The sequence below is a fragment of the Protomyctophum parallelum genome, assembly GCF_964188405.1.
Source record: "Protomyctophum parallelum genome assembly, chromosome: 3".
NCBI classification, from domain to species: Eukaryota; Metazoa; Chordata; class Actinopteri; order Myctophiformes; family Myctophidae; genus Protomyctophum; species Protomyctophum parallelum.
Genome location: NC_139698.1, coordinates 19,404,621 through 19,418,124, shown reverse-complemented (window position 1 = coordinate 19,418,124; position 13,504 = coordinate 19,404,621). Strand labels below are relative to the sequence as shown.

At 40.6% G+C, this 13,504-nt stretch overlaps 1 protein-coding gene across 1 annotated transcript in view; it reads right to left on the bottom strand.

The window, feature by feature from the left end:
• The window catches only part of LOC310856579 (uncharacterized protein), a gene marked incomplete at both ends in the record, with an annotated part of 97,781 nt that overhangs the window by 25,041 nt on the left and 59,236 nt on the right, over nucleotides 1-13,504 (bottom strand). Inside the window, 2 exons of the mRNA XM_083762051.1 lie at nucleotides 9,878-10,039; nucleotides 11,088-11,310. Coding sequence (XP_083618177.1) covers nucleotides 9,878-10,039; nucleotides 11,088-11,310 — 385 coding nt within the window. The remainder of the gene's footprint in view (nucleotides 1-9,877; nucleotides 10,040-11,087; nucleotides 11,311-13,504) is intronic.

The following is a 13,504-nucleotide window of genomic DNA, read 5'->3' as shown; positions in this document are numbered from 1 at the left end:
CGCTGAGAGGAAGTGGCAAAAAGACAGACTTCATGTCTCACTAGAGATTCTACGAAACTGCTTCAGGGACTACCAGAGAGCTGCTGTAGCTGCAAAAAAGGACTATATTTCCAACCTTGTGTCTCAAAACAGTAACAAAGCCACAGGTCCTTTTCAATGTCCTTAACTCCATCATAAATCCCTGTGATACATCCCCTGTTGTGCCCTCACTTACTCTCTGTGACAACTTCCTTAATTTCTTTCTAGATAAAATTACTACACTCAGATCTGCCCACTCACCTTCCCTGGTGCCGGCCCTATCCACACCCACTGCTACCCTCACTCATTTCAAGCCTGTCTCCCTAACCGCACTCACTGATATTGTCAACGCTCTGCGACCAACTAATAGCCCCTCGGACAGCATCCCCTCATCTTTATTGAAAGATGTCTTCAGTTCAGTTGGCCCCACCATTATTTTAATCATAAACTCCTGCCTGAAGTTGGGTACAGTCCCGGCTAATTTTAAACACGCTACTATCAAACCTCTTCTTAAAAAGAATAATTTAGACCCCTCCGTCCTCGCAAATTTTCGACCTATTTCCCAGCTCCCATTTTTATCAAAAGTTTTAGAAAAAGTAGTTTACATACAGCTTCAAGTATTTTTAACTACTCATGGTAGTTTTGGACTGGCTTCATACAGTAGTGATCATTATTTTTTCTTTCAACCTTCTCCTTTTTTCCTTTTGTTGGACAAACACTATGGCTGCGTGTGTGTGTGTGCGTGCGTGCGTGCGCATGTATGTGCAGATGCCTTTCGTGCTGGACTGTGCTGGTGTGTGCGTTTGCGTGCCTACGTTAAATAAGTACTGCCTTGCCCATAACAATGACACTATGGCTGCGTGTGTGTGTGCGCGTGCGTGCGTGCGCATGTACGTGCAGATGCCTTTCGTGCTGGACTGTGCTGGTGTGTGCGTTTGCGTGCCTACGTTAAACAAGTACTGCCTTGCCCATAACAATGACACTATGGCTGCGTGTGTGTGTGTGTGTGTGTGTGCGTGCGTGCGTGCGCATGTACGTGCAGATGCCTTTCGTGCTGGACTGTGCTGGTGTGTGCGTTTGCGTGCCTACGTCAAATATGGACTGCCTTGCCCATAACAATGACACTATGGCTGCGTGTGTGTGTGTGCGTGCGTGCGTGCGCATGTACGTGCAGATGCCTCTCATACTGGACCCAGTGGACTGTTGGCTTCATGGGAGATTATGTGTGTGTGTGCGTGCGTGCGTGGGTGTGTGTACGGAGCGGGCATGGTATTTATTTTTTTGTAAATGTTAAGTTCACATCATATATGGCTATACTAAGGACTCTAGGCTCAGAACATGAATGACATAAATCAGGATATTGACCCAGATATAAATTTCTTTGCAAATTTAAATAACTCCTGTTACTACACTGACGAACAGTTTAAAAATAATATAAAAATACAAAATACCATATCAATTATACACTTTAATGCCAGAAGTATGTATGCCAACTTTGAAAAAATCAGAATGTACCTTAGACAGCACACTACACCATTCAGTGTAATAGCAATATCTGAAACGTGGCTTAACCCGGAGAGGGGGTTGGATTTTGAGCTAGAGGGCTATGAGCTGAACCTCATGAACAGAAATACTAGAACTGGAGGAGGGACTGCTCTGTATGTGGACAGTAGACTCAAACATAAGGTTATAGATACAATGACTATCGCCATTGATGATGTTTGTGAATGTATTACTATAGAAATTGATATGGGAAAAAAGAAAAATACTATTGTCAGCTGTGTTTATAGAGCCCCAGACTCCAGTATTGAGCTATTTACCAACTTTATGGAAAGTACATTTAGAAACACCGGACAGAAGGTCACGTACATAGCTGGTGACTATAATATTGATATTAATAATCCTAATAAGAATGCTTTGATTGATGAATTTATTGATGTAATGTTTGGCATGAGTCTATATCCTCTTATTAATAAACCTAGTAGAATAACATCACATTCAGCCACTATAATAGATAATATATATACTAACAACATGGAAAATAACATAGTGAGCGGATTAATTATTAATGATATAAGTGATCATCTGCCAGTATTTGCAATATATGATTGTAATTATACGATGTTGAAAGAGGAATCCCCTACTAGATATAAAAGAGTACAAACAGAAGGTGCTCTCAATGAATTTCAAAGTAACTTGTTATTACAGGATTGGAACAAGGTTTATGAGGCAGAGGATGTAGACTCAGCCTATAATTCATTTCTAAATATATTCATACAATCATATGATAGACATTGTCCACTTCAACAATGTAGGAATAAACCAAAACACCAGAATAAGCCCTGGATGTCAAGAGGACTGCAAAATGCTAGCAAAAAAAAGAATAATTTATATAGAGAATTCATAAAATACAGGACCAGAGAATCGGAAATCAAATATAAAAAATATAAAAATAAATTAATAGACATTACTAGAAAATGCAAGAAAGAATACTATAATAAAGAGTTAGAAAAAAATATAAACAATATCAAGGGCACGTGGAAAATATTAAATAATTTGATTAGGAAGAGAACTAATAATAACTATGTAGATTACTTTATGGAGAATGAAATGACCATTACTAATATGAATAAGGTGGCTAATGGCTTTAATAACTTTTTTGTGAATGTAGGACCAAATTTGGCAAAAGAAATAAACCCTCCACAAGGGGGTGTGGATGTGGAACAAAATGTAATAGATAGAAACCCAGCTACAATTTTCTTAACAAGTACAGATAAAAATGAAATCATAGACATAGTTAATAAGTTCAAAAATAAAATCTCCTATGACTGCAATGACATAGACATGACACTCATAAAAAGAGTTATAACTGCTATTGCAGAGCCATTAACATATATATGTAATCTATCATTTGTGACTGGTTCTTTTCCTAACCAAATGAAAATAGCAAAGGTTATTCCCATATACAAAGCAGGAGACAAACATCTTTACACGAACTACAGGCCAGTGTCCTTGTTGCCACAATTTTCTAAAATTCTTGAAAAACTATTTGACACAAGGCTAGGTGGCTTCCTTGAAAAACACCAGTTACTGACAGACAGTCAATATGGTTTTCGAGCAAAACGATCCACATCGATGGCACTTATTGATTTAATAGAGGAACTAACAACTTCAGTTGATAATAACAATTATGCAGTGGGGGTGTTCATAGACTTAAAGAAAGCTTTTGACACAATAGATCATGATATTATGCTGAAAAAGATGGAGAGATATGGTGTTAGAGGGGTAGGTTTAAACTGGTTAAAAAGTTACATCACAAATAGACAACAGTATGTGCAGATGGGTGAGTATAAATCAAACTGTTCACACATCACGTGCGGAGTGCCGCAGGGCTCAATACTAGGACCGAAATTATTCATATTATATATTAATGATATATGTAAGACATCCAGTATCATGAAATTTGTTATCTTTGCCGATGACACCAATATATTTTGCTCTGGAAAAGACATTCAGCAGCTGCTGGAGGTGGTAAAAATTGAATTGGACAAGTTAACACTAGCAAGGCTGAAAAAAAATCACTCCTACTCAGTCTGACTATATCGGCCCATTCGACCGCTCTCCCCCTTTATCCCCCCCACCCCCGCACCACTCGTTCACACCTCTGGAGCTGGAGACGTCATTGTTGCCTACACGCACTCACTTTTATTTTTTATTTTCTTCCCTCTCTTATGAATACATTATTATACACCCAATGAAAATGTACACTTCACGGATTATATATTTGGAATTAGGACAATCGGTAGAAAATTGGCCGAGAATAGCACAATAGCACATTAATTGTTGCCTAAATGTATACGCACTTTTCTGAAAATGGTTAATCTGCAAGCTGCCCCATTTCCTTTTCAACTTGATATGTTTCGTAGAGAGGGCATACACAAGCCAGAATTCCGTGGTTTACATGAGCAAAAAATAAGCGAGTTATGTAAAGAGGGGTGGAGGGAAAAAGGCGATTATTTGGCACAATCAATCAAATATATATTAATTACATCGCGTAGCCTATAATGTTTCCCCCTCTATATAATAGAGGGGGACAATATATAACTCTAATGTCGTATTTCGTCATGTATGTGAACTATATGCTGCTTGTAATACTGTTGGTCAAAGTAACTAGTAGTTGGACAGGCTAAATATAATAGTAGGCTATAAGCCCGTTTTCAGCTAAATGCTTTTTGTTCTCTTTTCTCCAGGCTCATATACCCGCATCGAGATGAGCTAGCTCTGCGACAGCCGTGCTGTTTTCAATTAAATTACTTGCAGTATAATATTAATAAATACTACATCCTATATATATTGTTTGTCTGTCTAATCATTCAAATGTTTTTCTGCATGCATATTGCATAGTTTATGTAAGCCTGAATTAAAGTCTGATTACGGAGGCTTTTTCCCCGTCTCACAAACAACGAAGCCTATAAATATTGTCTGAGAAGTTGAGAATTGGTGTCATGCACATATATATGCACCACACATTCCTGCTGTTGTCACCACGCGGTAAATAATGAATACTTTGTGTTAATTCAACCATGTTTATTTTTTCTTATTGTTCACAATATCAGAAAGCATGAAAGAAAGCAAATATAAAGCGGAATAAAATCAGGGAAAACACAAATCCTACGCATTAGTTTCTGTTGCTATACTTAGAGACACTTGACACATGTCATTGTAAATGTTCCCGTACATGTACCACATTGGCCATGTATTGCGTAAATCCACATCTTGCCTTGGATGGGAAGAGTTGCTCATCGACCGTGATGTTTCCTCCAGGCACATAGCAAGATATGCAGTTATCTGTGAACTGATTCCAAATGTCCGTTATTGCAGCAAACTTGTCTGTTTCTTTGCGTGCTTCTCTGGTGTCCTTGTCGTCAAATCGCAGGTATCGCATTATGGATTTGAAACGGTCACGAGACATTGTTTCTCTCACCGTCTCATTCCCCCATGCCCCTTTCGCCCACAGTTGATTCAATGGATAACCAGATGTCGACATCGCACGAATGAAAAACACGCTGATGAATGCTTTCAGTTCAGTAACAGACAGATCCCATTCTTGATTCTGTCCATCACTGCGGGCAAACTTCACTGTGCAGTCTTTGACGTTTTCCAACATGTCGGGGTCAAACATACACAAAAAACTGCTCAACTCGTCGTGGATTCTGACTTTGGCAAAAGCAGTAGGACCTGGCCTGGCATTTCCCCTCACTGTATATGTATCTTTATTCTTTTCCCTTTTTGCTTCCTATATGATGAATTCCTGTTCTACTGGCTGGTAGCCTATGTCTTGTATAGGGCCTTGTATATCTGTTTATTTTAAGCATGCCGCCGCATTCTGTCAGAGCAGAGACATATTTATTTAAAATAATCCTGTCTCGCACGGCACAGCGGCACGCCATCACTATATATACAAATGACAGGGAGAAGGTGTAATGGTTATTACAACGCAAAAATATATACATAATAGGCTTTGATGTAAAGACATTTTAAATGATTATTGATTATTAGAAAAGGAAAATAAATCACCTGCTGCGGTACTGGCCCTTTCCAAGGTATGGAAATCCATTCAGGAAGTATTTGCTGTCCAGGTCGGCAGCAATCCAGAACTTAATTCCAACAGCATGCAGGATGCATAATTCTCAACTTCTCAATATTTGCCTATATTTTACAGAACATAACTTAACATTAAATGCAGTCTATTAGTATTGACTATGCATAGTATATAACTTATAACGTAAGCCTAAAACGAATCTATAAACGAAAAATAAAATAAAGAAAGAAAACCTGCACTCTCAATGGGCACTATTTGGTCACATTCGATCATAAAAACATTTAGGCCTACATGGGACAAGCTATATATATATATATATATTTCCCTATTTGTCTATTGGTATGTCTCTAAATGTTTTGATGAATTGAACAATGTGGACCCTGTTGTAAACAAGTGTAATGCTTCATTGGGAATGTGCTCCGTTCATTGGCTCTATATAGGCCGTGCGAGACAGGATTATTTTAAATAAATATGTCTCTGCTCTGACAGAATGCGGCGGCATGCTTAAAATAAAAAGATATACAAGGCCCTATACAAGACATAGGCTACCAGCCAGTAGAACAGGAATTCATCATATAGGAAGCAAAAAGGGAAAAGAATAAAGATACATATACAGTGAGGGGAAATGCCAGGCCAGGTCCTACTGCTTTTGCCAAAGTCAGAATCCACGACGAGTTGAGCAGTTTTTTGTGTATGTTTGACCCCGACATGTTGGAAAACGTCAAAGACTGCACAGTGAAGTTTGCCCGCAGTGATGGACAGAATCAAGAATGGGATCTGTCTGTTACTGAACTGAAAGCATTCATCAGCGTGTTTTTCATTCGTGCGATGTCGACATCTGGTTATCCATTGAATCAACTGTGGGCGAAAGGGGCATGGGGGAATGAGACGGTGAGAGAAACAATGTCTCGTGACCGTTTCAAATCCATAATGCGATACCTGCGATTTGACGACAAGGACACCAGAGAAGCACGCAAAGAAACAGACAAGTTTGCTGCAATAACGGACATTTGGAATCAGTTCACAGATAACTGCATATCTTGCTATGTGCCTGGAGGAAACATCACGGTCGATGAGCAACTCTTCCCATCCAAGGCAAGATGTGGATTTACGCAATACATGGCCAATGTGGTACATGTACGGGAACATTTACAATGACATGTGTCAAGTGTCTCTAAGTATAGCAACAGAAACTAATGCGTAGGATTTGTGTTTTCCCTGATTTTATTCCGCTTTATATTTGCTTTCTTTCATGCTTTCTGATATTGTGAACAATAAGAAAAAATAAACATGGTTGAATTAACACAAAGTATTCATTATTTACCGCGTGGTGACAACAGCAGGAATGTGTGGTGCATATATATGTGCATGACACCAATTCTCAACTTCTCAGACAATATTTATAGGCTTCGTTGTTTGTGAGACGGGGAAAAAGCCTCCGTAATCAGACTTTAATTCAGGCTTACATAAACTATGCAATATGCATGCAGAAAAACATTTGAATGATTAGACAGACAAACAATATATATAGGATGTAGTATTTATTAATATTATACTGCAAGTAATTTAATTGAAAACAGCTGTCGCAGAGCTAGCTCATCTCGATGCGGGTATATGAGCCTGGAGAAAAGAGAACAAAAAGCATTTAGCTGAAAACGTGCTTATAGCCTACTATTATATTTAGCCTGTCCAACTACTAGTTACTTTGACCAACAGTATTACAAGCAGCATATAGTTCACATACATGACGAAATACGACATTAGAGTTATATATTGTCCCCCTCTATTATATAGAGGGGGAAACATTATAGGCTACGCGATGTAATTAATATATATTTGATTGATTGTGCCAAATAATCGCCTTTTTCCCTCCACCCCTCTTTACATAACTCGCTTATTTTTTGCTCATGTAAACCACGGAATTCTGGCTTGTGTATGCCCTCTCTACGAAACATATCAAGTTGAAAAGGAAATGGGGCAGCTTGCAGATTAACCATTTTCAGAAAAGTGCGTATACATTTAGGCAACAATTAATGTGCTATTGTGCTATTCTCGGCCAATTTTCTACCGATTGTCCTAATTCCAAATATATAATCCGTGAAGTGTACATTTTCATTGGGTGTATAATAATGTATTCATAAGAGAGGGAAGAAAATAAAAAATAAAAGTGAGTGCGTGTAGGCAACAATGACGTCTCCAGCTCCAGAGGTGTGAACGAGTGGTGCGGGGGTGGAGGGATAAAGGGGGAGAGCGGTCGAATGGGCCGATATAGTCAGACTGAGTAAGAGATATATGCCTAAAATCATATTTACAAAACGTTTCAAATGGGGTAAAAAACAGAGATGATTTCAATCGAATATTTAGACAAAGTCATGCAAGGGGAACTTTCTCTGGACTCCATGGGCTGAGAAAATAAACATTGAAATCTCAAATTCGGTCAGAACGGCTGCTCAGACTTCCTAGTGTTAAAGGTATGGTTTGATCAAAATAAATTATCACTTAACCTGAAAAAAACTAAATATATGGTCTTTGGTAAACAAAAAACACTGATGAACACAAACATTGAGGTCAAAATTGATAATATCATACTAGAAAGAGTTTTTGATAATCTGTTTTTAGGAGTAATAATAGATCATAAGTTCTCTTGGAAACCCCACATAAATTATATCCGGTCTAAATTAGCGAGAAATATTGGTGTCATGGGCAAAACAAGAAATGTCCTTGAGTCCAAATCACTATACACCCTCTATTGCACCCTTATAACACCATATCTCACCTACTGTGTGGAAGTGTGGGGTAACACTTACAAAAGCAACCTTCAGCCAATATATTTACTGCAGAAAAAAGCAATAAGAATAGTAAATAAAGTAAATTACTATGAACACACAAATCCACTGTTTCTAAATTCACAAACATTAAAGTTTTTTGATTTAGTTGATTTTAAAACAGCACAATTATTATTTAAAGCTAGACATAGTCTGCTTCCTGGAAATATCCAAAAAAGGTTTAGGGATAGGGATGGGAGGTATGAGCTGAGAGGGGAACTAAACTTCAAACAAATAAGTGTTGAAACAACCTTAAAGAGCATGTGTGTTTCTGTCCATGGGGTTAAGCTGTGGAATAGCTTGTCTGAGACAATTAAGCAAAGCAACAACCTTAAACAATTTAAAAAGAGGCTCAAACAGGAATTATTGCATGGATATAACCTGGAATGAGTAGGGAGCTGAGCTATGTTTATGCCATGTAGAGTTGGACTTAGTATAACATTTGGCTTTGTCTGTTCTTGTCTTTTTTTTCCTGTCTTTTTTTCTTTTGTCTTTGTCGTTGTCTGTTTTTATTTTCTGTTTTTGCTTTTGGTTTGTTTAATTTTCTATTCTTCTATAAATGTCATTTGTTTTTTTTGTTTTTTTGTTTTTTTGTGTTGATTGTTATGCATGTCTTCAACAGCATGTTGGAGCAAGTTGAGATAAGGATAGGCACTTATAAGCTTTAAGCTTCTGCCTATGCCTTTTTGATCACAAAAGAAAAAGTAAACTGTTTTTGTGTAATGTCTCCCTCTGTAAGATCGAAATAAACTATTCATTCATTCATTCATGGTATCCACGATACATTTCAGTCTGGTTTTAAACCTGGTCATAGTACCGAAACGGCCCTACTTAGAGTTTGCCACCTTGGGACCCCTCAGTGCCAATATCCACTCATCAGTGAAAAATCTGGGTGTGTTGTTTGACAACAACCTTAAATTTGATAAACAGATTAGCTCCGTGGTAAAAGCAAGTTTCTATCAACTCAGGCTAGTGGCCAGGATCAAGGGCTACCTTTCCCAACCTGACCTTCAGAGAGTTATCCACGCCTTTATCTCATCGCGGCTCGATTATTGCAATGCGCTATATGTAGGCATGGACCAGTCCACTCTCAGACGTCTGCAGCTTGTCAAAATGGTTGGCCTCCTGGTCTTTGAAAATGTGCTCTATAAATAAAATTTGATTTGATTTGATATACAGCTTCTATTAAAGATCTGTTCTCCCATAACATATACGGCCAATTTAAATCAAACCCTCCTTAACATTGTAGTCTAGTTTTTAGTTGTTGACGAAATTATCAATATATTTAGTCTTAGTTTAGTTAGTCAGCAAAAAGTTTTTTGTCATAGTATTTCTTTAGTCGACAAAATTCACACTGGCACTGCACGCATGCATGCACGCACGCACGCAAACACACACACACACACACACACACACGCGCACACAGACTGACCACCATGTCGTTCTTGGACACCCAGCAGTCGGGGGGGAAGTCCTGCAGCATGGGCACCAGGAACTGCAGACATCCGTCCCAGTGGCACAGCAGCAGCATCATGCCAATCAGGTTGACGATGCGCACCATCGCACTGGCCAGGTCGTAGGTCATGTGGAAGATCTGAGAGAGAGCGAGAGAGAGAGAGAGAGAGAGAGAGAGACAGAGAGAGAGAGAGAGAGAGAGAGAGAGAGAGAGAGAGAGAGAGAGAGCATACAGAATGAATGCTCCCAGGCACCCAGAACTTGAGGCAAGTAAATTGACCCTTATAAGTTATATGGGAGCCAACCCAGGGCAAAGCCAGGAGGGGGGAAAGAAGCGTACCACCTAATGTAGACGTGCTGCGGCGCGACAGCTCGGCTGACAACACTGCAGAGCTCAAGAACCTGATGTTGGATAGGAATTTGTAGAGGGCAGCGATCCAGGAGTCCCGAGTTGGTGTTGGCTATATAGACCTCACTCTCGCAGCAACAAAAACATTTCTATAACCGTCGTGTCTATTGTACAAGGCATCAGAGACACATACTACTTAGATTACACACATCCAATTAGGAGAGTGAATTATGAGCTGGGTAGGTAGTTAAACTAGTTGACTAGTAAGCTAGGCAACTAGTCAACCAGTAAAAATGACTAGAAGTGAATGCCGTAGTACACACTAGGGTTTAGTGGTGTATAAGTACCTCCTCCCATTGGTGGATGTGTATAGCGGATGAGCCTGGAGAGGCGCAGCAGACTATAGTATACACTAGAATGCTATAGTATTCTAGTACACACTAGGGTTTAGTGGTGTATACGTACTTCCTCCTACTGGTGGATGTGGCGGATGAGCCTGGAGAGGCGCAGCAGACTATAGTATACTAGTGCATACTAGTAGTATACTAGTAGTATAGTACACTACACACTAGGGTTCATAGTGGCGTATATACGCGTACCTCCTCCCACTGGTGGATGTATCTAATCAGCCGGGAGAGGTGCAGCAGACTAGTATACTAGTGCATACTAGTATTCTAGTACACTACACACTAGGGTTCATAGTGGCGTATATACGCGTACCTCCTCCCACTGGTGGATGTATCTAAACAGCCGGGAGAGGCGCAGCAGACTATAGTATACTAGTATACACTAGAATGCTAGTATTCTAGTACACTAGGGTTTAGTGGTGTATACGTACCTCCTCCCACTGGTGGATGTATCTAATCAGCCGGGAGAGGCGCAGCAGGCGCAGCAGGCTGAGGATCTTGGTGAAGCGGACGATGCGCAGGGCGCGTGCCGTGCGGTACACCTCGGAGTCCAGGTGGGCCTCCAGGTCCACCATCAGGAAGATGTAGTCCACGGGGATGGAGGACACGAAGTCCACCAGGAACCAGCTCTTCAGGTAGCGCCGGCGGATCGCCCTGCAGGAGGGAGGATGGGAGAGAGAGCAGTGTTCTATAGGAAAACATGTTCGTTGAATTTATTAAATTCAACGAACATAGCTTAGTGCTCATATACTCCGACTCAGGCTGAGTCGGAGTATATGAGCACTAAGCTATCGTGACATAAACTGAGACTCAATATATTGATGTCATCTATAGAAAAGCTGCTCCTTCTGTCCTCAAGCCCTTGGATACAGTTCATCACTCTGCTCTGCGATTTATATCTGGTGAACCTTACAGAACTTATACTACTTGGCCGACGACAGGCGAAATAAACATTGGCATCTGTTTATTTTTAAAGCAATCGATGTGACTTTACCAGTTGTATATTAAAGCTCTGCTGGACTGGAATCCTGTAACATAATAGGACACGCTCCAGTCACTGGCTCGCACTAAAGGTCCCAAATGTAAACACAGAACTATGGGGAAAACAGCCTTTTGTTGTAGTTTCTCCTCTTCAGGTGTGCTAATAATTGTTAAAAGGTGCGCGATAGGCGCCCGCTGGTCGAGCGGTCCAGGCGCATCATGCCACATGTCTATGAGGGAGGGCAGAATCCATTTCTTCCGGCCCGTAAGCACCGTCGGCCGGTCTTTTTATAGGTCGGCCGGTCGGTCCGAATGCATTTTTAGCGATGGGTCGGCCGGTCCGTGTTTACGTCGGCCGGTCCGTGTTTACGTCGGCCAGTCCGTTTTTACTTCGGTCGGTCCGTGTTTACATCGGCCGGTCCATGTTTACGTCGGCCGGTCCGTGTTTACGTCGGCCGGTCCGTATTTACGTCGGCCGGTCCGTTTTTACGTCGGCCGGTCCGTGTTTACGTCGGCCGGTCCGTATTTACGTCGGCCGGTCCGTAGCCGACGTAAATACGGACCGGCCGACGTAAACACGGAACTGCCGACGTAAAAACGGACCGGCCGACGGTGCTTATCGGCCGGCATGCAGGCCGGAAAGGTGGATTCAGCCCTTACTGATTTCTATATTGCAATATTGTACTTTCCCCACACTGCCTACTAAGTGTCCACTCAACTCATCTGTGCACTGTGTCACTGACAGCTAACCTAGTGGGGGAGTGGTTAGTGGGTGGGGGGAGTGTTTATGCAAGCCATTAGGGGCGGAGACAAGTATTTATTGTCACACCCATTCCTGGGGCTCAGAGGTGCTAAAATCTTTGGAAATCTTTGCGGGGGAAATTCTGCACTTTGGGGTTTCCGGTTCAACAAGTTTCAGATTGTCATATCTTCTTCATTTTTTTTGTCCAATTTCAATGAACAATACATCATATGAAAGCTTACATTTTGTAGTTTCATAATATGTAAAAAACTGAAAAATGACCATGGCCCCATTGTTTATCAACTCGATCACATATGGGCTCTGGCCTGGCAGCGTGTCGCGTGTTCGAGTCCCGTTAATGTCATGACGACCTTTGCTGCATGTCTCCCCCCTTCTCTCTCCCCCCTCTTTCCTATCTATCTTCACTTGAGAAGATAGGGCAGAAAAGCCTAGCAAAAACGGTGTGCGATATATTGTCTCTCTTCTCTTTTCCTTTGATAAACAGCTCTGTATCCTAACAGCATTCAGTGTGTTTCTGTAACAAGGGGTCTGCGCCTCTCTTCGGGCACTTGAGAAAATAAAATTTTCAGGCAGACCATCAATTTCATCCAATCAGCAGAGAGAACTCTCCTAGGATCCGAGGATAAACAAGTGAAATTGGACGACTGTGAGAGGCTGGACGAAGAAGCAGCAGCTAAATGACTCTATATATCGTATAAGGAGCATCATGCTTCTCTGCAATGGACGCTCACTATTCATGTTTGCGAGCATTGGCTATTGGCCTGTTTGTATTACAATACTTGCTTCATCCATCCATCCATCCATCCATCCATCCATCCATCCATTGTAAAGAATAGAATAATTATAATACTTGCAGCCAGTGAGGCTAGTTCCCTTCTTCTTTTTTCTTTTTTTTATATATTATTTATTTGTTCTATATTGCACTTATTTTAATTATTTGACTTTTTTTGTCTCATTTTAACATTGAATACAGTTTTCATTCACTCACTCACTCACTCACTCACTCACTCACTCACTCTTCCATTCATTCATTCATTCATTCATTCATTCATTCATTCATTCATTCATTCATTCATTCATTCATTCATTCATTCATCCATCCAT